General features: G+C 42.0%; 1 protein-coding gene across 2 annotated transcripts; it reads right to left on the reverse strand.

The window, feature by feature from the left end:
• Positions 1–4,723: 4,723 nt before the first annotated feature.
• Positions 4,724–27,267, reverse strand: znf512b (zinc finger protein 512B). 2 transcript variants are annotated; one of them, XM_036534417.1, is made up of 17 exons: positions 27,248–27,267; positions 25,368–25,523; positions 16,519–16,598; positions 15,923–16,051; positions 15,319–15,503; positions 14,889–15,127; positions 14,149–14,220; positions 12,324–12,455; positions 11,916–12,040; positions 11,197–11,289; positions 9,552–9,650; positions 8,872–9,060; positions 8,150–8,425; positions 7,547–7,648; positions 5,636–5,698; positions 5,410–5,508; positions 4,724–5,112 (listed from the first exon to the last, which is right to left on the reverse strand). In XM_036534417.1, the coding sequence occupies exons 2-17, from the start codon at positions 25,489–25,491 to the stop codon at positions 4,822–4,824; spliced, it is 2,298 nt and encodes a 765-aa protein (XP_036390310.1). In that variant the 5' UTR covers positions 25,492–25,523; positions 27,248–27,267; the 3' UTR covers positions 4,724–4,821. The 2 variants fall into 2 exon arrangements, with proteins under 2 accessions (XP_036390310.1, XP_036390308.1); XM_036534415.1 differs by having other exon boundaries at positions 14,119–14,220.
• Between the last annotated feature and the right edge of the window lie 582 nt (positions 27,268–27,849).

The following is a 27,849-nucleotide window of genomic DNA, read 5'->3' on the forward strand; positions in this document are numbered from 1 at the left end:
TACTGGAAATGCATGCTGGGATGTGTAGTTCATACTCTTCTCGCAAGGGTGTGTTCCTTTAGGGCCAGAGGAACAAGCGGACTGGGAGTCCCAGAATGCACCGTGTTCATTATTTCTCGAGCTCTATAAATAAGATATTCAGTATTATCATATATGGGAACGTTTTCAGGGGAGTATTTTTTAACCCTTTTTCTTCAAGGTTCAACACTAAAATTATTTTTCTCGTATGTAATTTTTTCTTTGAAAAATTCATTCTTTTGAAAGGTTCATTATTTTATTGGACCAATTTTTATTATGACTGCACTTACTATAACTATTGCTGTAATAGCTAAAAAGAATGGTAATGTTTGCATACAACATTATAAAAATGCCCGTTTATTTTCTAACCGTAAGAGATGAAAAATGAGGTCACACACTTAGTCAACAACATTTTTATTAATTAGATGAAGGGTAATAACGCACAGTAAATACAACAATTTGTAAAATTGTAACAGTTTAGATTAAGCAAAGGTGCTGCATCTCCCTCCTTCAGTAGCCTCAGATACGAATAACTACAACAGAGAAATAAACTCAAGAAACAATTTTACTTTATTGGTGTAAACCTGGTATTCCGTGGATTCAGAGTCACGTACATGTTGAGTTTCTTGACTAATCTTAATATGATCTGGAAATTATATTTTTCTGTTGGATTTATTTATAACTCTTGCATTTTAGTCCTAGTGGACAAAAGCATCTCACCCGAAGCCCACTGAGTAATTATTATAATCATTAAATCTCTTCTCTATTCATTTATTTTTTTGTTTTCCTAGAAAGGCAAACCTTTCAGGGTTCCAAACCAGAACCACTGGGAAAATGAGGCAAAACAGAGGCCACTTCATTCTACCAATTCTCCAGATACAAAAGTAACATTACATGGCCCAGATCACCAGGGGCTCTCCACTTCAATTCAAGCTTATTTCATGGGATAGTAAGTGCATTAAAGACGCAAACACATGCTCACAGAAACCTCTGCTCCACTGTATTCCATCTGAACAAAAAGGACAATTCAATGCGCATTCAAACTCTTGTTAAAAAGAACAGTGTAGAACAAGAATAGCAAATGAACTTAAAACACAGCAATAGCATATGACTTGACAACAGTTTTAAGCGAACTGAAAGTACAAAAAAAAAAAAACAGCTGAAATACGACGGTTGAAAAAAAGGTGTTGGGTTCATCTGAGCTTTGATCTCTGATGTCACTTTAAGTTGACACAGTGTGGTATATTGCTGTCATTTCAAAGAAGTTTAACGCAGTTTTAAAGCTCCAACTGCTGAATATGTGTAAGCCACATAGTCTAGGAAGACGCATCACTGCGGGCAGGATAAAAATAATTTCTGGGAAATAAGTACAGTGATACACAATCATTAATACATAATTCAATGATATGAAATAATGTAATGAAGAAATGATAAAGACCAATGTCTGAAACCAGAAATATGCTCAACAAGGAGTCCAAGTCACAAAAAACAGATAGTTTAAAAAACTCTATTAAAAATCAAAATAAATGTTCTCTTTTCACTATCCCAGAATCAGGGCAGGCCTTTTTCAGACTAGAGAGAACACAGCTACAATCACGACATTAATGTGAAAGAGCACAGCATCACACCTTTCTCACAAACACTCCATTTGCCTGAATCAAATGGAGTTGCAAAGGTATATAAAACTATTCCATGTGGGACGTACTGGCCAATCCCCAAAATGAACCCCATCTCCCACAATGCAATTCAATGGCAAGTTTCAGATCTACAATTCTCACACAGGTTGCAGTACTCTAGCCAAATAAACATTCATACTTATGGACAAACAAGAAATGGGCAAATGAAATGTATAACTGCTACCAAGTTGTCAGTTCACCAGTCACCATTTAACAATGAGTGTTTAAAAATGTGGGTGATACTGAATTCCATCAAATAAAGTAAACTACAATCACCACATGAACGACTGCAGCATGAGAGTGTAGTGGTTCAATGGAGGCAGTCTCATGTTGTAATTCAAGTTCAGAAAGGAAGATTTGATTCTAAACTGAACTGCCAAACTCCTGTTTACATGGAAATTATGGCAGAATGACGATCAGAGCACCTCATGTTAAATATGTGGTGTTAATGTATGTATATGCTATTTTTTCCTAAAAACACCCCAGGATTGGATTGCTAAATAGATCATATTTACAAGGGATCATAAAATAAATCTGTATCTGCCAGTTTTCTAAGCTCTTTTCATATATAAATTAAATAATTCATAGTGATTTTTACTCTTTGCAATGCTGTGACTGATGTGTAGTCAACCTATATTCAAACAAATTATTTGTTGATTCAAGTATTTACTTTAAATATTTATTTGCCTTACATATGTCCAAGACATATTTTATGTCATGGACTGGTTGTGTTATACACTTTGATACTCTGTGTCATAATTTACACAACATTTAAAAAAACTTTTTTTAAACTGTAATGCAAAAGTAATACAGCTGTAAATGTGTTAAAAATATTTTTGCTCTTCTAATTCATTACTATGGCTAAATGCTTCGCAGTAAATTGAATCGGCCCCCTTGTTACAGCTTTGTCACACACACTGTTTAGAAACTGGGACACGAGAGACTAACTATTCCTGAACTTGAAGTTGTTTAACTCTCTTCTTCACACAATGCAAATGTGCACACCTAACCAAGGATTAAGGTTAAGGTGAAGATTAACAGTGTCTGTGAAGTGCAAGATTAAAAAAGGGAGTTTTAAAGTGCAAGGCAAGGGCATTTTACAACCAGGAAACGCCTTCAGAGACGACAGAATCAATAACTGCAGGGCCATCTTTCACCAGAGAGATTTTTCTTTTTTTGTAAAGAGGGCTTTGACTTTTTTTAAAATATCTATTCTTTTCAAGTGCAGAGCAACAGATTTCTATCTTTCTATGAGAGTGAAAGCAGACTTAAACTTCAAGTTTAAAACGATGGCTACTACTCTGATTGTGCTGCAGTGCTGTTACGTCGTACTGTATATACAGTATACCACTGTAAATACAGTCATTCTTTTGCATATAGTTACTGAGGTTAAGCGTGCAGTCTGTGCATTGCTTGTACTACAGGGAACAGCAAAATGCGCCAGAAGTAATAAAATAATGACAGTAATCTACTTTGAAGGTTAAGATTAGGACAGCTGTAGATGTATCATCTCCATAATTCCTTTTCCTGGGGCAGCATATGGTACAAGACTGACAGATGATGCAACACATGTAAAACTGCAGAACACTTATTGAAATTTCTTTGAAACAGTTAATGTCATAGCAGTAATTCCTCTTACTAAAACAGTTCTGTACTTCTTCCCCTGGAATGCCTCTGTGCAGAAATCTCAAGTTCAGCTTTAAGTAATGACATCTCACAATATAATGTGACTACAGCGCATTTCATTGTAATTTTAAGACTGAGATCCTTTTAAATGTTTTGTTTTGTTTGAGGAATTAGTCATATTTAATATTAATAAGCACATCTGAACTGGTAAACCAGAAAAAGCCATTATGGGATAAACTTAAATATGGAGAGTAACTCTGTGCCACCTGCTTTAAGGCAGGGGTAGGTTTTTTGAAGCTTGTGCCAAACTTTAAGCGTTTTCCATGGCAATCATTTCACTTGTAACTTGTGCACTTTGTACTACGATGTTACTGTTGGTTACCATTTGTATTTCCCTTAGACTTTGATATCGCATCATCTGTCTGGTCCCTCTATCCCCAGTCCTGTGTGAGCCCCAAGGTAATGATATTCATTTTACGTAATCTTCATTTTAAGTAAAGCATAATCAGACATAACCAGTAATATTTAAACCTTCTCTGTGCAGCTGCATGATTTAAACTGAACAAAAGACCTTACCCTACCAGTCCAATCTACAACTACCAAACTACCGCTCAGGGACACAGGAAGGCATTTCAGAAATGGCTAATAGCTTGGTCATTCCACATTTTGTGCTGCTTGAACAACAACATTGACAAGAACAAAAACTAAAAAACAAACAAACAAAAAACCCGAAACAAAGATAACAATACAATATTGCACCGTAGCAAACTGTTCCAAAAGCTATCTTGCTATCTCTGGAGACAACACAAGTTTCAATATTCAGCTGCCACAATCAAACAAAAGGGATACACCAAATTGAAAATAAAAACTGGGAATAAAAAAGACCAATATTTCGACCTTCCTGCCTTGAAAATGATGGACAAATTCATTGCTTTGAATATATATATGTATGTATATTGTATATATACACAGTACACTAGATCTGTGATAAAAACACTAGTAGTAAATTAGCTCACCATGCTAATTGAATAACTTTTAGATCCTTTTATAACCTCTCAAACACAACATGAAGCTACGCACATGTAGAGATAACTATGCAAAATTGATTCAAATATTACTTTTGTTTAAAAAAATGATATCCATATAAAGAGGGATTTTCCACGTTGATTACAATGAACCCCTTGTGTGATTAGCATAAGAATTAAAATAAGGTCTAAAAATCGAATGGAAAAAAGAGAGTACTATATATCAGTATATACCAGCAGACACATATACTGTATATATTCATATATTCATATATATTAGGTTAAAAAACACAAGGTCAATTTGAAATTAAATACGAGAATGAATAGTTTTAAATTTCTGTTGTTTTCCTAGATTCTTTAATTTTCTCCTAAGCGTTCCTTCATGTCTAAGCAAAAAGCTCATTATTGTTATTGTTATTATCTTTTTTACGGGTACTATGTTGAATGCATCCTGTCTGGGTCTTGTACAGAAGAAATTACTCATTGGCTGGCATCTTCCTGGGCTTGCCCCTTCTCTTGGTGGGGATGTTTGTGTCTCTTTTAAGGGTCTGGTCTGGCGGTTCAGGGGCCAAGGTGTGCGCAATGCTCTGAGTCTCTGACCGGACAGGCCCCTCCTTTTCCTTTTGGCTGGCCTCTGGGGGGCGCTCTTTGGGTTTGCGTCCTCTCTTCTTCCCGGTTGCACTGCTCTTCGGGTCCTTCTTTAAGTCTTTCGGCAGCTCTTTCCTCTTGCTTTTAGGCGCCACGTGACCAGCAGCACGAAACCAGTTCTATTCACAGGCAACATCAGAAAAAGGACATGTGTGAGGACAAGGGCACACAACCCTGGAACTGGTACTCAGAAGCTCACCATGGCCATACACTGTGTTCTGTACATTGCTCTTCTATTAACAAATCAAACAGCCAAACGTCCAGTTAAGCTTTGTGCTGTCAGTATTATGCTGGAGCAGGGTATTTGGAGCAGAACAGGCAATATGAATTGTCTGCATTTAGCTACAATAACAAGAGCAAAGAGGCCTACGTCATGACATTCAGGCCTACCTGACAGAAGCCCTCAAGTAGCCTACCTGAGAGTGCGTCTTGCTGATGTGGTACTTCACGCCGCTCTCTGAGCTGAACTCCTTCTGACACAGCAGGCACCTGTACTTCCCCACAGCTCCCCCACCCTGAACCACACAGAAACACATGCCAGTCAGGCCAGCTAGGAGCTACTGTCTACAGTATGTTTGAATTGAAGAAGAGCAAAAAATAAATCATTAGCTTTACTACTATAAACCAAAGGGTAAAACATACCTTGTTACAGTTTGCTAAATGAGCTTTAAGTCCTGAAACACTTGAGTAGACAGCTTCACAGCTCTTTAAAAAATGAGAGGGGAATGATTTCAGAAAATGTAAATATAAAGCAACTGTTGTTATCATAAAGACTTAGAAGAGCCAACAAACAACTGAAGCCAGCTTCCAGTGTTTTCGCAGTGCTATCCAGGGACAGAAGGCTTTTGTAGAAAATTTGACAATTGTCACACCAATGTAATTAGACTAATTTGCAGCTTTTGGATTGTGGTCATTGATCCTTGTGATCCTGTCAGTGAACCTGCTATCGACAGACGTAAATTCTCCTTTCCCAGCTTCTGTGGGTAAAAACAGAGCCCCAGAAGCTAGTGTTTTAGCATTTATTGTGTGCCGTCAATATTTATTAGTACCAACAGGAACAAAAAACATGTTATAAAAATGTACATATTGGATCATTTTCAGCTTATTCACAAATAATGGATTTTATTCCAGAAAAAACAAGGACTACATTATTCACAACCCTGTAATAAGCATTTTGTAAATCCACTTCTGGAACAGATTACACATGGAGACACTTCTTGTAGTGTTTCAAGAGGCACTTTTGAGTGGGCTTTTTGGCAGAACTGCTCTAGGGCCTTCAGAAATTTTGGTTTTTGTTTGTGAACTGCCTTCTTGAGTTTGAAACAAATGCATTGAGCTCCAGACATTGAGATGATCAGTATAAGACCTTCATTTGTGTTCAGTTAACAATTTCTTTCCAGATTTGGATAAAGACTTTTGATCATTGTCACGCTGGAATGTCCACTCCAAGTTTGAGCCTCTTGGCAGGGGGAACCAGGATTTTGGCAAAATGTCCTGGCATATTTTGGAGTTCATAACCTCCTCTATCTTAAGTATGGGCACTAGTTCCTTTTAAGAATAAGCTTCACCTTTCATGCCAAATATAAAGCTGATGAGCATATCCACAAACCTACAAAGCACATTTTCCTCTCATCTGGCCATGGCCATAATTCAAATTTTCAATCAGCTGTGGTTAATGCAAGGTGCACCATTTTGTGGCCGGCTTCTTACTTGCAACCTGGGTATGAATGCAACATTCATGCACGCAACTTTTAATGGGTCCTTTTGACACTTTGTAAACCTCAAGATGCCAATTAGTTTAGGAGATCTCCGACAGTTGCCTCAGGACTTACAGTTGCCTCCTGAACCACTTGTCTCACAGCCCATGGTAGCAATATGCATCCTCTGCCTGGCAGGGCTTCTACTGTACCAGCAGTCTTAAACATCTTAATACAGTGGGCAGTGGCACATTCAGCTTTTTGTAAATTCCTTCGCAGCCAGCAGGAGGTCAATGACCTTTACCTGCAGACCTCTCTGACTTTAATCATGATGATGCATGCATGATGAATCTTTTCTCTGTGACACCTCCCGTTATATTACAGGGAAACAAAAAGCCTTTGGAGGGCTTTATATTTTTCTAGAAACTTCCACTGGACTTCCACTAAGCAGAATGCTGGTGTAGATTTTCTTTGTTTTAAAGATTATGTAAAGATGTGAATAAACGCAACACTCTACATTACAATGCATTATATGTGACAAATTATATCTACACTGTTATCTATTATAATTTATAAATTACACACACAAAATGATCCAACATTTGAGTACATTTCATTTATAGCATGTTTTTGCTGATATTGAGTCTAGGGTATAAATAACAACGGAGGGCATGACATATCAATTAATACTCATATTGATGGTGAAATATATAATTTATCAACTTACAACTACCAACTAACCCATGGACTCATATCACTCTGTCCATTCAAAATCACAGAGGAAACACTGTATTAACACTGTAGTTAGCAATTATAGCAATTCATATCGCCAGAAACAGAAAGGATGTTTTCTTACACAGTTGGGACAACATATGAAGCCCTTCTCTTTGACTTCATTCTTCCAGTTTTCTAGCGTTTTGGGGTTAAATGTTGGAAGCCCAGGGCGAGTGTAGTTGAGCTGCAAACAGAAACATGATACTCATGTCTCCAGCTTTTGCCAGTGAAGAACAACATTCTCCCCCCAACACCAATGGTATGTCACGTAAACTGACTGTACCAGCCCCCTACACTAGGGATGTATGGGTGTGTTTCTGTGTGTATGCCTATTACACAGCACATGTGTGTGTGTGAGAGGGTGTGTCAGAAACATATGCATGCAAGCGTTCACCTGAGTGTGTGTGTGTGTTTGTGTATGTGAAGGTATGTGTGTTATGCAGACACATATTTGTGGTCTGTGTACGTGCATCTGTGGGTCCATATCTGTGCATGTCTGCGTGTGTCTGTGTGTATGTGTGTGCAGGTCCATTTCTGTATGAATGGACCTGTATGAGTGTGTGCATGTATGGCCACATATGTGTGTTGGTGTACGGTCAAACAGTATGTGGCAGCATATGCAGGTGTATGTATGTTTTTGTGTGTGCGCATGAGTACACATGTCAGCGACAGAGACACTCCTCACTCTCTTGGTGTCGGGGACGAGGTCGTCCTTTATGCGCCGCTTGTTCCCCCAGTCCCTGGCCAGCTCATCCTCTGCAATCTCCTGTAGGTGGAAGACCGCAACCTGGGCGGAGCGACGCCTGACCCTCCCACTGGGCGTCCTCTCAAAGTCCTCCACCAGCTCCTCCCCTTCCACCTCCCTCTCCTTCTCCACCTCCTTATGCTGCTCCTCCTCCTGCGCCTTTTCTGCCACGGCCTGCTGTTTCCTTGCCCCCTGCTGTGGCTGCTCTGTTCTTGTCTGCGCGTCAGGATAACCACAGCAAAGTCAAAAAATCAAGGAGTAAATTGCCAAATGAGGCGGAACATTACAACTGAATTACCCAGTGAAGGAAAACCTCACAGCAATGCCCTCAAATGTGAGTAAATACAGCCTGCAAAATTATCCTGTAAGGAGGAAACTACAGCTGAGTCAACTAATGAGAAACGATGTTATAACAAAGACAGCCAATGAAAGATGACATTACAGCAGGGATAGCTAATGAGAGACTACATTACAGGAAAGTGATCAAATGAGGTGGAACATTATGGTAGGTTTAACCAATGATGGGGAACATTTCAGCTGAGCCACCTAGTGAGGGTAAATATTACACTGAAATCACATTAGGGAGAAGGAGCAGTCTCTCCTTCTTCCACAACAATGTCCAGTCAGACAAATGGATAGGACATCTTTGGTAGCTCCCTTACCGCAGTAACGGTCATGGTATCAGCAGGGTGCTCGGATCGCAGGTGGTAGTCACGGCCGGCTTTGGACCTATAGGTTTTACCACAGTGCTGGCACTTGAAGACAGGCTTGTCGGCCTCGGACAGCTCTTTGCCACAGCGCTTCTGGTGGTACTGGTAGCCCATGAGACTTGAGAAATGTGCCGAGCAGCCCTGCGTGGGAAAGCAAGAGAATGCTGGGAAAACAGCAGGGACTGTTCACTGTTCACTTGCTCATAGCTAACTGTCAAAATGTAAGGGTGTCAGGTCTTATATACATTTCGCACTGACAAAACACCTTCTCCCTTACCACCTTATTAGCTGTTAACAAATTGTCAATGACCCTATCCTTTCTTTACTAGCAGTGTTTAATGATTGATAGCTGTATGGAGAGGACTGGGCATCCTTATCCCCAATAGAAATGAGACAAAGCAAGGAGACATCTGCTTACTAGGGTTGTTTGTACCCCACATTTAAAGAAGTGAAAACACCCCTGATGTTCTGTTTTCCTCCACTGTGTGTTGCTGTGTGAGTAATTGGAAACAGAGTGTTTCTGTGTGTACTGGCAATGTGTGGAGAGAGAAGAAGAGGGAGAGATGGAGAGAGGGGGAGAGATGGAGAGAGGGAGAGAGAGAGAGAGAGACAGAGAGGGGGAGAGACCTTACCTCACTGGGACACTTGAGTTTCCCCATCTGTTTCAGCACTCTGCGCAGCCTCTCTCTCTCCTCCTGACCGTCCCCCGCCTGGCCTTCGCTCCCCGAAGGCTGGGAACAAATACAGCATCGCACCAGCATCTCAGCAATTTGCTTCCCTCAAAGCATGCGCTAAAAATGTGCTTCTCATTAAGCAAGCTCAACGTCTGCCAAAATAAGTAGACGTTTTCATGGAAGGTTCATTACTGAAGGCATGTTTAAGTCAACCGTTAAAATGAATGCTCTCACTCAGGCATCTCTGAAATGCTATGAATCAATGAAAAATGAAACAACAGTTGACATGATAATGACATAAAATCAAAGTACCACAGAAAAAAGATATTTTCACCACAAGCTGCCACAGGCTGAGGATACACGCTCGCGTGAGCTTACAGCATATTTCACTGAAAGGCTAAACAAATCATGCAATCTTTATGACAATGGGCAAGTAAGGTAGGGGAAAGGGGGAAAAAGGGGAAAAAACACAAGTCTTTATTTTATTAAGAAAACAGAGGATGATCCTGGAGAGGCTGCGGAGAGCAGCAGAATCTTCTTCTAGCAGAGAGATAGAGATCGAGATTATACCCGGCAGCCCAGCTACACCACCCCAGAGGCCTGCGGTATCTCATTCTACACTGCTCTGACCACAAGTCTGGAGGAGGAAACTGCTGCATCTGGGAGAACTCTCACTCCCTGACAGACCAACTACCTTAAAAATGTGAAAAAAAAGGGCAGGAAATAAGCCTTGAAGTTTCTGCAAGCACCACAGGTGCTCTATGGTGTTCTGCTACTGCAGAAAGAAGCCAGGCTTTTTTTTCATTCTCTACCAAATAGTGAATAGGCGCTGGGTCTCTTTTCTCATACTGTTTTTTTTTTTCTGGTGCGCCTCAGCTCCCAAAAGCCTAGCACCCAGCTCCTCTTTGGCTGTTGGGATTATTCCGCAGCTGTTGCGTGTAGGCTTGCAGACACGAACACACACAAAAGAGAGCGGTTGTGTTTGTTCATTTATCTTTTATGATGCTTCTGAGATGCGCGGTCGTGCATAATTTAACAGGGGATGAATTTATCGGTGCACTCTCCTGCTATTACTGGGGAGGTGAGTACAGCGCGACATCTAGCTCCTTTATGGATCTCCTTAAGCTGGCACCAACAAATTTCTTGAGAGGTCTAAAAGGGGAAACAATGCCCACACAACAACCATCCCATCATACATAATACCCTGGGCCTGTAGTGAAGCCTTCAGCCATGCTCGTATTACAACCACTGATGTGCTAAATGACTAAACAGGAAGTCATTTCTTTTAAATGGGAGCCCCTGTAACCTGACACAACACATCTGTCATATTTTAAGTCAGACCTAGCACTGCAAAAAAAAAAAAAAAAAACTGACCTCAGTTCTATTTTCAGCTGGCTTGCTAGCACCGGAAACATGCGACAGTCAATACGGAAGTTGAGGGGGGACTTCAGTAGTGCTGGTGTACTCATAGAGGCAGACATATGATTGCCCATGACTGCTACAAGGCACGGTCGCGTCTCCATGCACTGCGCCAGCCAATGCTGTGAAAACCGAAGTGAAGGTGCCACTGAGACTCTGTTCTCTTGCATGCGCCCTATGTTACCTTGTTGCTGTGCTCCGCCATTGCATGGTAATTTAGCCCCGCCTTGGATCTGAACTGCTTGTGACACTGCTGGCATTTCAGGGCATCCTGGAGCTGCAGACATGGGGACCGGTCAAAAGTCACGCTACATACACCCTCAAATATACTGGGGATGAGCTGGGGTCTGAAGTCTTTCTTTGGAGGATGGTTACATTAACAAAAGGCTAATTCGTCTAAAAAAAAAAAAATCTATCTGACGTGACCCACGCTAACCTCTGATTCAATTATTATCTCATAGCAAGTCTGTCATTTCAGAGTCATACAGTTCGCTGGGCCTGCCTCCATAAAAACAGGCAATTAAAGCTGTGTGCCTGTGACTTGCCGTCTAGCAGAGCTGCACTGCACACGGCATTATATCATTTCTATGGCCGTCCAATCAATACTCTGGGTATAATGGGTCCCCTGGCCACGCGAGAGGGGAACCTGGGAGGGAAAGGCTAATTGCATGAGTCATCCTGCACCCAGGAGTGCTTTGTGATTTGAACGGTGAACAGTCAAGGGACAGGAGGAGAAAGCACTCCATTTCAGCAGCTGTAGAAGCATTGTGAAATAAAAAAAAAAAACTGGCAAGACACAAAAGACAGTTACAAGAGGGGAAAAAAATTTAAACTGACTTTAAGGTAACTGTTGTTTAATTAAGGCACGTGCCTGTTTGCGTATGAGTGAGCTGGAGCTCCTACCTTCTGGCAGATCTCCATGTGTTTCTTGAGGCCCAGCACCGTCTTCCTGGTGACAAGGGAGCAGTTGGGGCACACTACCTCACCCCTCTCAGTGATGGCGTGCTGCCACTGCGCCTCTGGGCTCCCTGGGGGGCGAGAGGGAGGGTTAATGTCTTAACCGCACAATGCTGCACCTGCAGGTTAGGTTTCACTCTGGGTACAGTACAGTTCTCTGTGCCTGTCTGTCTCTTTCTCCTCAGGCTCTGGGGGTTTGATGGGTAGGTGGATGTATCTGCCATGTTTCACAGTATCCATAGCGCAGAAACACAACAGAAATATGAGTGGTACAATGATAGCAAGTTAGCTGGCTGTGGTAAATTCACATTCACAGCAGGCACACACGCAAGGCACAGTTTAAGATCCTCCTACCAGAGCACAGCGAGAACGAGTCTTTCTTCAGGACTGGAGTCTGGAGTTTCCTTGTGGGCTCCTCATTAAAAACATTTCCGTCCACTTTCTTCGCTCTTCCAGACTTTAGCTTCTCTTCAACTTTGTTCATTCCTGAATAAAAGCACATACATGTAGGTGGAGCCCAGGCAATTAGTTAAAAGATGCATGGTCTCGACTACCTTTTTCTTAAATTTAAAATAGGATTTTCTTTTTACCTGTTTTAAGCACATTTGTTTTACAGCATGAGGAAGGATTATCCCATTGTGAATTGGGAACAATGAAAACAAAAATTCCTTTAAATAAGAATGTCTAATGCAGACTGAACTTCCCTGTGATTTCAGAGCTAAAGACAAAAGTAAATTGTCTCAGACTAAAGCTGTTCTCGTAATGAAAGATGAACCACCGGTCAATCAATCACATTTTATTTGATACAGTGTTCGTGGTAAAAGTTGAACACTTGCTTCACAGATGGCATTCCGTATAAACAATTCATGAGATGTCCTTCAGGTCCTTATACATTAAATTACCTAACAAAAGTAAATATTGTAATTCCACGGATTCAAACAATGGTATACAAGTATACAATTATGATTCATGATTTTTGTCTGATTAGAAAAACCGTCAGAGATTTTACAGATTTCATTATTTTTCTATGTGATAGGGTTACATTGTCTTCTGTTGTGCATGTCTTTATGTGCATTTATGTGCATGAGAACGGGACTGAAGACCAGCGGGTAGGTTTATATCCCAGACGGGGTGCTGCTATTGTACCCTTGAGCGAGGTAATTAAAATGAATTCCTTCAGTATATCTGGAGGTATAAATGGACAGAATGTAAACAAGCAAGATATGCATATGAGAGTCTTCAACAAGGACATACACTGAGGGAACAAATAACGCAATATTAGTCAGTTTCTTCATATGTGTGTGTGCGCGCACGCTTTTGTGTGTGTGTGTCCGTGTGTGTATTTGTGTGCGCGCGCGCGTGTGTGTGTGTGCGCGTGCGTGCACTCGCGTGTCTACAGGCACAGCGCTGTCATACGTGTCCCTCAGCGTGTAGGAAATGCTTGGCAGTGTTGTGAGAACTGTCCTCTGGTGTTGACACAGACTGTGAGTCACGGAGCGTCTCGGCTGTGGCAGGATATTAAACACCTCTGTAATCGCCACATTAAGAGAAGGAGGCCAATTATGTGCAATCTACCAGCGAGGAGAGGGAGGGGGAGGGACACGAGCATGAAGAATGAAAGGGCTTTTCAGCTGGAGGAGGCTGATGGTGGCAGGGCCTGCTCCTGACAATACACTACTGCTGTCTCCCACGGCGAGACACTGGGAGGTACTTATCAAGCTGCTGACAGCACTGTGCAGCCCTACCTTCGGGGGGGGGGACACACAAGCGTAGCAAGGATGAGCTACACTAAATCTTGTAAACCGTTTTAGTCAAAAGCAATGTACATTTTGATTAGACTGAAAATAGAGATTTGAATGGGCTGCTAGACACAGGGACTAGTAAGTAAGTGGGTTAATCCCATTTGCAATACGGACGTATGTTTGTAGAGAATAATAAAAGACAGATAAATTGCTGGCTTTGTTTCGTACTGTTTTGTTTCAGTAGCTATCCTACTTGGCTAGCTACACAATTCATTGTTTAATGTCCTATATATTTGTGTTTTGTACAAACTTGCTGAGTTTTTACCAATGCCTCTCTTGTAATGATGAAATAATGATGAGACAAATCGATTTCAGTGACGCTGCGGAACAAATAGGAAGAGGCTGACCCTTGCGAGGAGCTGAGAGGCAGGAGCTACCTTTCAGTCCGAACGTCCCGGAAATGGAGGGCTGTTCCCCGGTGAACTTCTTTGGCGTTTTCTGTTTCCTCCCTGGCTCGAGTGAAGAACGGAAAAGAGAAAAGGTCAAACACTTCCAGGAACGCTGCCCGCGGAGCGGCTTCACGAGGGCAGCTTCAATCTGCTAGTCAGTCCCGATCTTATCTCATCTTATCAGGCTAACACTGCAGTGCCTTGTCAGTTACTGTCTGTGTGTAGGGGGAGCAAGTCTATCGTCCTGGTGTTCCGTCTCAGGCAGGAAAGTGTAATCAATAGACAGCTGCAGATTTAATGATACACACACACATAAAAAAACACTAGTCTCAGTCTGAGAAGTCTTTGTTATTCGGGGATGTTTATCACGCAAGTATGATGTACTGTCTGTGACACAGTTATAATGTAAACTCTGTAATCAACAGTGACATACAGCTTTCATCCACTCGTTGGTGCTGTCAGCAAAGTCTGGGGAAACTAGGAAGACAGCGAGAGCGTAGCACAGCCTCGCGTGACCCCTCATTGCCTCAAGCTCTTTCGAAGGTGACATTCATCAGCAGGGAATTCATTATTCACAGAGACGGATCAGAGGCACGTTTGCTGCGATCGTTAAATGGCACCGGGGCAAAATGAGACAAGTGCGGATGTAAAAAGCGCGGGAACAACGAACAGCACCTCTGTGTTTCGAATGCCCCCCCCCGTCAGCCAATGAGGTGTAGCAATCTTACTGTGCCTTGTTCTCTCGGGGTCCTCCTCCGGGTAGGGCGGGGGGAGGCTGCTGCCCTCACTCTCGCTGCCCCCGGGCGTCCTGGGTGACGCCTCCGAGGAGGTGCTCTGCTGCGCAGCGTGCTGCTTCCTGTCGGCCTTCTGCGGCGCACACTCGCCGTTCTGAGAGGGCTGAGGCTGGGCCTCCTGCGTCCGCTTCACCTTGCACACCACCGGCGCCTGGGCCATGCTCTCAGCAGGCCTGCGGAGCGAACACACCGGTCGCCACAGTCATTTCGGTAGCATTTACGTCTGCTCCCGCGACAGTCTCTCAGGGAATGCCTCCCTACCCCCGTATCTAATGAAAATAGGCAAATTCGCTTGAAGATGCTAAAAAGTACACCATGTGCCTGGAACAATCAGTGTAGTCAGAGATGACAGTAAGTGTCACACCTTTTCTTGGCACTCCCCTTGACTGTCGCCTTCTGTAGTTTGGGCTCAGCTTTGGGCTCGGCTTTGGGCTCCTGTGACACCCTCTCTGGGTGGTTCCAGATCTTGTGCTTCTGCAGTCGGACTTTGGAGGCGAAGACCGCTTCGCAGTACGGGCAGCTGTGGCTCAGTTTCTCCGCGATGGTTGCCTGAGGAAAACAAAGCAACACCAAGACTCAGACCTAGCCGCGAAGCTCTTCATCCTTAACTTGTGAATAAGGCTTAAATTTAAGCGAGCGTTAGCTTTTCTTCAATGCTTACACAATGGTTTTCATTAATCTCAGTGACCGCTGAACTCATGGTGCTGTGTGTAATAGAAAAAGTGCATTTGCTTAAATGTCTTACTCAAAGTTAAGGCAAAGGACAAAGTACAAATTGGTTTAGACTGAGTATGGGCCCAGTCAAGACCGTACAGCAGAGAGCTACAACAAAATCAACACTGGAGCAACTTACAATGCATTTACCTTTCGCCTCTATGTCATAGTATCAGGCTGCTTTCCCTGACCTTGCATGACTTCAGCCATGATAAACTGCAGAAATCTCTGCACTCAACAGGACTGGTGCTCACCCCCTGGCAGCGCTGGTAGTGGTACTTGAGCCCATAAATGCTGGGAAACTCCAACCAGCAGCCCGAACAGGGACACTTGACTCTGGAGCGACTCTTGAACTCCTCCTTCCACTGGATCATCATGGCGGCCTGAAAAGACCAAACACGCCATGTACACAGGCCCAGCTTTAGCACAGCCTTGTGCTTACCTCAACAGGCAACCTCTGCATTCAGTTGTTTCTCTGTTTATGCGGATCTGACGTGGCTCATATTTACATTTCGTTTTTTTAATCTTTACTGGTAACTGTTGAACAGGAAGTTGCCCTTGATAAGGGGTTCTTAGACAAACCAGATAAGCCATGGGTTTCTGATCATGAGAGGAATGACAGCTCGTGACTGGGGCCATTCTTGTAGAGGAAAAGCCAAAAGCATTAGCCTTGCACTAAAAGGCTTGTATTCGCGTTACACTTAAAAGCTTAAATTGGTAAAAGAATATCTGGGAGGTCCCCTTCAGCAACCGCAGCACACCCCCTGTGGTTTCTGGCCAAGTTGAAGGTATTAGGGGCCCTAATTTGCTGTTATCTTCTTATTTGAAGTTCAAAACGGGGTGCACTTACAGGAATGCTCCGTAGTTCTTGGATTTCAGCTCGGGGGCGTCCTTTCTTCTTACCCTCAGCCTTCTCATTACAGGAAGAACCTTTGAAAGAGCACAGCCATTACTGCACTGACTACTCGCTGTTGCACGTGTACAAGACTGCGGTTTTTCGAGCGCCAATCCAGACCGGCATCAGATGTGGATTGGAAATGAAAAGAATTGACAAAACTAAGCAAAGAACACCAGGCAGGGTGAATGAGGCTGTTTGCTGAGTGAGTATATCGCCGATAAATCCTGGGCCTCTGACACAGCACGGGGCGAACGTGCTCCATGGGTTCGGTGTCAGCTCTGAAGTCTCTCTCCTGGTAATGAGGGCAGGCTTGCTCATTAACACAATCCTCTCTGCCACAATTAGATCTCCAATATATCACCACTCCAGCTCAGCAGCCTGGCTCCTTTTCTGACTATGGCTTAATTACATGTCAACGAGGCTTGGTGGTCAGGCCCTTTTATGCCTGAGCGGTAATAAATTTCTTCCACCGCTCTGATTTATTCAGCAGTGACCTTTGAACTCTGGTGATGTATCGGAAAGGGGGCAGCAGGAGGGAGACATCGGGATGCTCTTTTAAATTCCTCCTCACTTCATGGATAGTAATTCCCAGCGACTGTATTTTCCCAGGCTCCCTAATGGGCTTCTGACCATGTCTCTGTTTAAATAAACATACTGAGCCTCTGGGGGGGTGAAAAATGAGAAACCTGCACAGAGCAGTGACCGATGTCTGGAGAGAATTCATCTCCCTCACACACACTTCATAAACCACCAATTAAAGCACTCTGTAGTCATTTGTAATTAAAGGTGGGCTGAAATTTGGTCTTCCATCCTTGTCTGAAAAGATAATGGAGGGCTTTCACATAAATCTTCCGTGCAACAGAATCATCTGTATAACAATGTCATTCTTGATCAAAGGTTCTTGTTAGCAGAAAGATTTATTTGCCATCACATTTTTAGGAGACACATCTATATAGTCATTTCAATTCTACAGTTTCCTGGACCACATTATTTTTGACTTTAAATGGCAAATGCAAGATTTCTGTGTAAATTGACGTGGTATTATAGGAGAATATGCTCAATCATTTTGAAAGAACATCTTAGGCAGCAAGTTATCATTCACAGGATAGAAGGGATTTTTATCTCTTTTAAGGCACCATAGCATATAACCACACTGAAAATATCTGAAAGGTGTGGAAAAATGTATCTCCATTTTCAATTTGATTAGGTGACAGAAAATGTTGCAGGTTTCTGCAGATTTCCTTTAATCTGATGTCAGATATTGACATATCACCAGTGCTACTGTATGTTGTCACATTGAGCGAATCTTGCCTGGGACGTCTGTTTCTGTATACTCTCAATATGCTTCCTATTCCTTGTTTCTCTCAGCAACACGTTTGTGCACCAGCACATTTTCCATGGACTGTGGATTTGTCAGATGTCTCCACACTTCCACTAAGGAGAACATTGAGCGTGCATTTTAAATTCTGTCTCCAAAAATAAAGGTTTTCTTTAAAAAAAAAAAAAAGAATAATGAATTAATACTGCTCCTGGGTAAGCTATATTCGCGTTGCTATGGGAATAAGTCTTACTACCATTCTCCCCCCTTCCCACACGTATTCATACATACACTCCTCCCCATTTCTCTGTCTCTCTCTCTGTCTCTCTCTCTGTCACACACATACACATACACACACACACACAAAGACACACGCAGACACAGACACAGACACAGGCACACACAGACACACACACACACACACACATACGCGCACACACACACACACACACACTCTGCACCATGCTGTAATTTCTCCTGCTTGTGAGAGAGGGATCCTCCCAGCTGTGCATGGCTACAGCTGCACATTGTTCACTTTCTACTAACTGGAGCCAAGAGAGGATAAGAGCTGGAGCTCTAGAGAACTGCCAACTGCATAATGATCTCAAATAACCCAGTCATTCGTTTCACTATGTCTGGAACCGTTTCCTTTTCATTTATTTCGCTTCATATGTTCAACAAACACTGCCAAAAAAAGAGCTCCCTTTCCATTATTTCTACCATTACATCGTTTCTGGGATTTTTTTTGTTTCCCCTGGCTATGGCTCAACACTGACCAGATACATTACACTCTTAGCGTTCCTTGAAACAAATATGTTAAGAAACTAATGCCGCCCAGCATTGCCGCCCCCCACTCTGAAACAGGAGTCCAAACCACAGCAGCATATACCATGTACACACAGGCACACTTTCACATTTCAGTCTTATTCACTTTTCCTGAACGCCTGGATGTCACTTAAAGTAACTGACGCACAATTGCGAGGCTGGAAACCACCGTACTTCTGAAACCTCCTGCAGATATAAGGGCTAAAATAAGCAGCTTCTCAATGTTTCATTAACAGTTAACACTCTTTCAAACCATCCTGAGAGTCAGGAAAATCTTTAATAATAGCAGAACACAGAATTCTTTATTTTCGCTTTTTGTACAGTGATTCAGACAGAGGATTTGCATTGTACAAACCATACTGTCACAAATTCAGATGGAAAGTAGCTCATGCTATTCTACTAACAAGCTTTGTTCATCTCCAAAGCAGTTGAGCAACATGAGATTAAATGGAAATGAATGGATTTAAAAATATGCGCACACACACATAGGATATTTACATATAACAATGACTATGTATGACCCTTTTGTGTGTATGTTTGTAAGTGGCTTGGAGGTGGGGTTTCAACTGTGGATTACTCAGCCAGTGCTGACAGCTGTCCTTGGTATATACTGTGTCTGCTGGGGCAGTGCGCCCACTGTCAGCCCCACAGCTCACGCGGAGGCAGAGGCATGTTTCCTATCACAATGAGAGGAGCTGTTTCCCAGCTGAGTCCCACAGGGATCTGTACTAGGTCCTCCTCTTTTCAATCCTCTCCTCAGGTCAATTTCTCATACGCTCAGGAGGGATGGAGTTATATATACATATATATGTACACACATATATAGTGCTCAGCATACTCAGATTTCTGCAGTTTTCAGACACTCAGAACAGAACTTTCTTACTATCTCAGTCTGGAAATCCCTGCAAAGCCTTCCCATCACATACTGCACTGTTTAAAAAAATCTCCTCTTTGCCTACAATATAAAGCCGTGTGCACTAGTAGCTATTCCTCCAGTTTACCTGTAGGCTACAACAGGGCTTTCTCCAACAACCTGTACAATCCTAAATTATGGAAGAACCTAGCACCAGAGATGAGAAAAGCTGAGTCTAATTTCACATTCAGACCAAATGATTAAAAAAATACAGTTTCTTCTTTGCTGTAGTGTAACCATATTTCTGAAACATCTCAATTAACTTTATGTTTATCTGAGGGATCTGAGATGGATGCAGTTGAAAAGATAAAGTATCAATTTATGAATATTAATGTTATCAGGTTTGTTAAGGTCATCATACAGATATAGAAGGCATCAAAGGCTGCAGAGAGTCCTTTCTCTGATGTCAGGCACGTTTGAGATGACATTATCCTGAAACAACTTGCCGGTACAGTGTATAATTGCCTCCTCTCTGACTATGAGTCATAAAACACCACCACCACCACCCCTCCCCCCTCAAAAAATAAATAAATGATAAATACAATTAATAAAAATGTATGAGACAGTCAACTATTACTGAGATACACTCAGAAAATAAATCCAGAACAAACAGGAAAAAAAAATTCTGTGTGAGGGCCTTTTCAATGATCGTTAATAAGTGCTTTTTTTTCGATTGCTGCGGAGGAAAATCCAATAAGGGAGATGAAGGCAAGATGCACCACTGCACTTTTATCCCGTACACAGCCATAATAAGTGATGACATGCTGGATGGTGCTGAGACAGAAATCTATAGGCAGCAGATGGAGGCTTTGCGGTGGGTCTGTGCAATGTCGACAGGGCCAGCGATCTGGCAGCCGGAAACCGCAGCCTCGCAGCTCTACGTTAAGGGAAGAGACCCCGGCGGAGGGACGCTCCGCCCCCAGCTGCAGCCACTACGGCAGAACCGTGCAGCAGTCTGCTCCTGTGTCACTGCAGCCCACACCCAATCCTACAGATGCCCATCAAGCCACATCATGCCCCTTACACATTACATTACATTACTGGCATCAGACGCTCTTATCCAGAGCGACTTACATAGGTTACAGTTTTTTATGTGTTTATACAGCTGGATATTTACTGAGGCAATTCTGGGTTAAGTACCTTGCCCAAGGGCACAACAGTAGTGCCCCGGGAGGGAATCAAACCGGCAACCTTTCGGTTGCGAGTCCTGCTCCTTACCACTATGCTACACTGCCACTTATATCACTGCTCCATGTCATGCATCACATAGAAACTGCTCTGCCTCCATCAATGACCACTGATGAAGGAACACAGTGATGGAAAGTTTTACTCAACCCAGCTGTCAGTGTAGTAAACATTTTCTCACATTCACTCTTCTCTTATATGCCATTCACCTGATCACTGATATATTCTGACCAATTCAAATGATGCTGTTGGTTTTCCTATAACCACACTGCACTGCAATCAGTGCTGTCAGAATTCTGCTTGGGTGGATTTGCTTACAAGTAAAAATAAAGTGTCGAAGCCTTTGTACACATAGTACGACATTGATAAGTCATATTTAGGGTTGGAGTCAGATTTAGGTATTGCTCTTGAGTTCTCAGACTTCTTTGATTGGCATACCCAATGAAATCCAAACACCCCCCCCCCCCCAAAAAAGAGTAAATAAATCAAATAGATCAGAAGATTATATGCCAAGCACCTACTGAAACAAGTCTTATTTTTTAATTTTCATACCAAATACCAAAGTGATTTATTCAAAAGAGTTTGATTATTGTACCATTATACTGAATATTGCATTATTACATACTGGTACTGAATCACATACTAAAATAATCACTCTCAGTTATATGATTCACAGTGGTCCAGTAGCAGTAAAAAATAAAGTCTCCAGAGAAAGCTTTCCAAATGTTACACTAAAAGCTCATTCAACTTCAGTTCAAACTACAGGAACTCGATTTTAACAAGCTAAACTGTCAAGTTATTCAGGGACAAGGTTGTCACTGATGCTGCCATCAGTCTTATCATTTTTTGCCTTCTCACAAACTCTTAACTAATCTTGTATGGCAAGAAGTTCAAGTACGCTGTACCATTATGAAAAAATACTGTCAGTGAGTGACACTGAAAAGATACAACTGCTGCACTAAGAAACAGTCTTGTCTTGTTGATTAGTTACTTGTTGGATTAATGCCTGTCACAAGTGAAACTGAACAAAATTAGCTAGCTAGCTAACATAATTTATTGTGTAATATTACTATAGCCTGTTATACTACATGGATATACTCTGACAATCGTACCTCCACCTCAATCATGAGCAAATGCTTAATTTATAATTGCCATGGTAATGCAACTGAGTTGAAAACTGACTATCTTACGTGACACCATAGTTTTGACAAGATGTCTACAATGCTGTCAGTTTACTTGTGCTAAGTCTGAATATTTCGTTTACGCTATAAATTCTTTGCATTTTGTTATAAACACTTCAAGTGTATTTTAATACAAACAGAAGCTCTGAGTAACTGGAGCAGCATTTTTATTGTTAATTGATTTTTCTGGCCTTGTTGCTAGCTGTTAAGACCCTGAGGTTATATAGATGACTGTTGTTTATGGTAATGGAACTAGAGCTACATGCAGTGGGGAATGTTGGGGGGCTGGCACCACACTGGTAAGAATTTAAATTGAAGCTAGTACTAGGGAGCTCAGGAGTCAGTTTCATTTCCAGCTGCCAAGTACAGTTCACCTCCCTTTGAATCTTTTGCATACTTGCAACTAGGTCTCAAAGGGTTTGCAAGCACTGTGAATTGAACTGTGTCATTGGCAGAATGCACTTCACACTATACAGAATGTCATCCATGTACCATTGCCTTCACCATACAATTACTACAAAGGCACCACTTGTTAACATTTTAATGGCAGCTGCCTTCTAAAAGCAAAAAAATGAATTTATTATATGGATGACAACGGCCTTCTAGCAAGTCAGGAAAAAACCCCTGAAACTTAGAAACACAGCCAATGTGCAATTAGTGCAAGCTACCAGGATGAACATTAAAGAAAATCTCAAATTAAGTATTTGAATCCCTGGACATGTTGTGTAAGACACATGAGGCATGACAGAGAGAGACAGGCGCTAAAATCTCCCTCATTATGTCATTTGTGTTCTTTCCTCAAAGACGCAGCAACTGCCTCATTAAAAAGTCCTATGGTACAGCATCATGAGATCTACAAAATTTCTTTAATTATAATTGTTCTGACTGGATTCTATGTTATATATGTTTCACTGACATTCTCTCCATCTTTGATTACTGGTAAGACTAAAATTAATAAAACATTTTCCCCAAGAATAGATACGGCCTATCGGTGGTATCGTTTTTATTCCTCTGCTGTCAGATATGTCGTCTTCAATTAATCCCGCCTAAAGAAGTAAGTATAACAAGCCAAGCTTCCATAAACAACAGTGTTCAGATTCAATTCTCACCCTGGCCAACAGAACAGCTCAGAAAATGTGTGTAACTTTAGTGTGCACTTTCAACGATGTTATGACCAGGTACGGCCTGTTTTCGTTATGCAAAACAGTTTCATTGCTCTCGTAGCTCTCCAATACAGCTTTCTAGGTATGGCTTTGTTTTGTTTTTTTTTTTGTTTTTGTTTTTTTTTTTTCACAAAGAAAATCCATCAGACATTTTAACATCAGGGATTTTTACATATTCAATCAACTCAATCCACAGACCTGGCGACATTTAATTGATAGATCTAACAGTCCAATATGTTTCCTCTTTCAAATAAATAGCGATAGCATTCACAATTGTTAAAAGTAGACTGCAAAGAGGTATTATGCATTTCTAACATTAATCGTCTTACGCTCTCAAAAGAATTAAAGCTACATTATTACAACTTAAGATAATCAGTCGTAAGCACGGAATATTTTGCTGCAAAATCTGGTAAAATACTGAAACTGTGTCTTATTTGCTTTCCATTTGGAAACACAATTTAACACAATAGGAATGCATGAGATTCTTTAGTCCAGCTGTCATTTTAGACGACCTAGCCGACACACAGAAAAGGGAACAATGTTTACTGAGGTGAACTAATTGATCAACCAAGACAACTTCACCTATCATTTCTATCAGCTGATTATCTTATCTTTCAATCAACTCACATCCTCATATTTCTAACCATTTTGTTGCCGAGAGGGGTCTACGTGACCTTAAAATGCTAGTAATGTTTTATTGCTTTATGTTACAATTTCTGAGCTACTGCTCAGCTTCTACCTGTTTTCTCATTTAACCCATGAGGGTAGAGGCAGCTTCTCTTCCTACAGCCATTGACTGTGTCGTCTAAGGGCTGTAGTACATGACACCAACTTGCCCAGACACGGATGGCATTAGGACTCACTGTAATAAGTTAGCTGGGAGTGAACTGGAGATGACTGGACCCCTATTGTCAAGACTTATATGTAGGATTTAGAATACTTGTTGGGCATCTGTGAGCCAATCAGAGATCCATGGTTCATGTAATGTACATAATGTGGGGGGTACCACTTAAATTTCCACAGTCAGAATTAAATACAAGCACAACATGACAGTACTGTGGTTCAAACATTTCAAAAGATTTCTAGGAAGAGGAGCTTACCAGCACTGGTACACAACATGGCACAAAAAAGAAATGCACACAGAACTGAGAAGTCCAATGCTTGCTGAGAGACTACAGAATGTCTCGGACAAAGTGGTAATAACATTTAAAATTGTCTGCTATTCAAAAATGAAAGGAAGCCACCATGAACCTATTTTGAAAACCAATCCCACTATTCCAGAGTGTTAATGGTGTCCTCACAGACCACACTCTGTTCCTACCAGGACTGTATGGGTAGGCATAATACGTCTGTATTGAATGCTACTAAAATGCTATGATAAAAAAAGACTGGCTGTCTGTTGGGTTTCAACTATTTGGCTTGACGTAATGAAGCCCTAACATGGGTGCGGTTTAATTCTGGTGAAGGGGGGATAGCATAAAGTGTTGAAGCATAGGTTGAGACTACCCCTTTTCCACTACACTGTGGAAACCAGGCTACCATGCACTAGACCCAGTGCTTGCTGAGCCTATACAACACAACTGTTTTTCCATTGTACTACCCACAACCTGTACCACATGAAGTCATACTGATAGCCTAGATTCTCAGTGGCCCAAGGCTGATTTTTTTCCTACAAATAATAGACACCATATTACTTCTATCTGGTATATATATTTTTTTTACTGTGGCATGTCTGTCTCCTCAGTTTTAACACCAACGTAGACTGCTGCAACAGTTATGTAGGTTGTGGACTCTGCCTACAGCTCATTTTTAAGTAGGCCAGCACCAGTAATGTTTGGTGGTTGAGCCTGTAAGGGTCAGTATGGCAAAACTATATAGAGATAATGGAAAACCACAAAGTACCAGAAATAAGTAAGCCAGCCTGGTTTCATTTTTTACAAAGGAATTGTCACAAAGCACTTCACACAGTCAATTTCACATAAACAATTAAAAGCATAGCAGCTATAACTTAAACCATGACACAGAAACAGAAACAACTTAAAGTGAAAGTAAAATAATTAATGCGATGTGATCAACCTTCTCTGCATGTGCTCTCCTGATTTAACTTATCTTTACAGTATGTCTCCTGAGCCCAGCAAAAACAGACAAAAATTTAAGTGTCACTTCCTCTCAACAACAAGCAACAGGAGGCTTGTGGGATAAGACTGGGAACTCACCATGCTTGCCATCCTCGGCCCCCACCGTCCTGGCAGCCTCAGGCAGGTGGGACTGCTTAGCAGGTCGACCCTTGGTCACACCTGAGGGCAGCTTCCCCAGCCGGGTCCCACTGGACGTCTCCATGCCTACAGGTCACAGACAAGGGCACTGAGGCACTGGGCAAAAACACAACCAGAAACAGCTTTGTCACTCATAGTCTGACTTACATAACAAAAACTGGGGTTCAGTTTCACACACTGAAGAGCGTGTGTGTGTGTGTGTGTGTATGTGTGTGTCATGGGGTACAATGCAGTTATGAATGCACATTCAATACTTCAAAACATCTGTGTAAATAATAATCTGCACTCATCATCAGTATTTTAAGGGATATTAATGAAGCAATAAACCTAGATTTTTTGCTGTTAATGAGTAAGCATTCAAATCCTGATCAAGGTCACTGATGAGCATCAAGTATTCTGTCTCATCTTACTGTCTCATCCCATTTGTCACGTCTGTGCAACTTGGATGGAGGTAAGGGGTGCAACGAATAGTACTGTACATTAATTTGGTACTGTGTATTATTCTCAACAAAGTATAAGCAGGCAATGCACCTCAAATATTAGGTCAAAAAGGACTGATTACCAATCTGCAGATGATCCTTTCCTTAAATCTAAATTAATTAAGTGGCAATATTTCATCACAAAGGGTTCAAAATGGTCACTAACTTGAAGCTTTTCAGGCAGGTTTAATTTGATAACAGGTATCACCGTGTGTGTGTATGTATCACTGAAGCGCCCCGTACTATTGATACAAACTTGTAAGCATTTTCTTCAGGGTATAAAACACTACAGGCAAAGTGAGTAAAAACGAGAACACCATCGACAGTGAAACAGCACACACCCTAACGTCTTACAGACCCCCCTCCCCTCTCCGCCCCCCTTGAAAAATTAAGCTTTTCAGCACTCACAAATGCAGCCAATCCCTGCTGCTGAAACAAGATGAGTCCAGCATCCTCCGTGCACACAAGGGAGCTCTCAGTCCTAAACGACTAGGGGGATCTTCCCACACTCATTACTGCTTCCTCTCCTTCATATCCTCATCTTGGAGGAGATCTGCCGACCGTACGATACGCCACCGCCAGGGCCTTCGGCCTGTAGGCCCAGCAGCGCAAGCAGAAGGGAGGAAGACTAGCTTCCCCTTTTCTGTGCTGAACAGCCCCTACCCCAACACACATGGTGCACCTCGCAAGACCCACCGAACGCACAATCAGCGAGCTCTTTATCACAGCTGATGGAGTGACAAGGACCGGCAATGGAGTGATTTGTGTCGTCTGGATGGGTTCTGGAAATCTGGCAGCCCTGTGCCCACAGCTAAGGCTTACAGCAGAGTCTTTACATGTATCAGTGTTTGAAATATGGGCCTCCTCACATCACAGCCACATAAGATCATGATTACGATCATTAAAAGCTATTACACACATCCAAGTGTAATCCACAAAATAGAAAATAAAACAGCTGGTAACTGTAATAGCTAAGGCATTCAGGAAATTAAAAAATGTAACACACATAAACACACATACAAACACACACATGCAAGCACACTGTTCCTGCTATGTAAATGAAATGCCTTGCCTCACCCTTGATTACAAACAAAGCTAAACACCAGACCTTTTAGCAAACTACACAAGAACTGTTTCACCCCAATTCCAAGTTTATATGTCCTTTTCTTTTTAACTGTAAAACTGCTGTGCACTAATACTGTCCCTGAATCAAATGTTACAACATTAGACACATGCAATGTGAATGATAATGTTACTATTAACAACAACTGTGTATAATGGGAACAACAACAATAACAGCTCAGATGGAAAGGCTTTTTCGTTCTAGAAGGCCACACCTACCTGGAATGTTGGAGTCACCCAACACGAGTGGCCGGGTGGCCCGGGTCACCCACGTGGGGTCAGGCTGTACCCTTTGCTGCGTGCCTTTTGATGTTACATGGCAATCACACCTGCCGTCCCGCGAGCCGGGTCTGATGCAGACGGACAGTCGTCACGGTCAGTAGCCACGCTTGCAGCCCCTGCTGTGAATCCGAAGGAGGAGGAGGAGGAGGAGGAGGACGGGGGGCAGAAAAAAGGAAATGCAAATTAAATAACCTGAACACTTTCACCTTTTTCCAGCCTCCTCCAGCCTCTTTCCTTCATTAATATGTAAACCACGAGGTACTTCTTTAACCTCAATCGTCTCATTAAAAACGAGCTCAAGAAAAAAACGAAAGGCATAAAAGACTGAAACGTCGTCGGCTCCTTGAAGAAAATTTTAAAATACAAGAAGCTTTCTTTTATAGGCACTGAAGCAAAATGGCGACTTTAATACGAAGGAGGAGTAAAAAAAATCCTTGCGCTGTAGCTAAAGGGAGACAGAAAAATATGTTTAGTGCAGTAATTTTCGACAGCTGCAAGACAGTTGGCTAGAGTAAAAGAAAACCCGACAGAGGAAAATG

Source organism: Megalops cyprinoides, chromosome 7 (genome assembly GCF_013368585.1).
Source record: "Megalops cyprinoides isolate fMegCyp1 chromosome 7, fMegCyp1.pri, whole genome shotgun sequence".
Lineage (NCBI taxonomy): Eukaryota > Metazoa > Chordata > Actinopteri > Elopiformes > Megalopidae > Megalops > Megalops cyprinoides.

Bases quoted from the DNA above. Each gene is read 5' to 3' on its own strand.
- znf512b (XM_036534415.1), bottom strand. From the start codon at position 25,491: ATGGAGACGTCCAGTGGGACCCGGCTGGGGAAGCTGCCCTCAGGTGTG. The intron at 12,456-14,118 runs GTCAGCCTCTTC...GCTTTTATTCAG, and splicing joins CCTCTCAGCTCCTCGCAAGG to GAATGAACAAAGTTGAAGAG. The intron at 8,426-8,871 runs GTAAGGGAGCTA...CCTGACGCGCAG, and splicing joins ATACCATGACCGTTACTGCG to ACAAGAACAGAGCAGCCACA.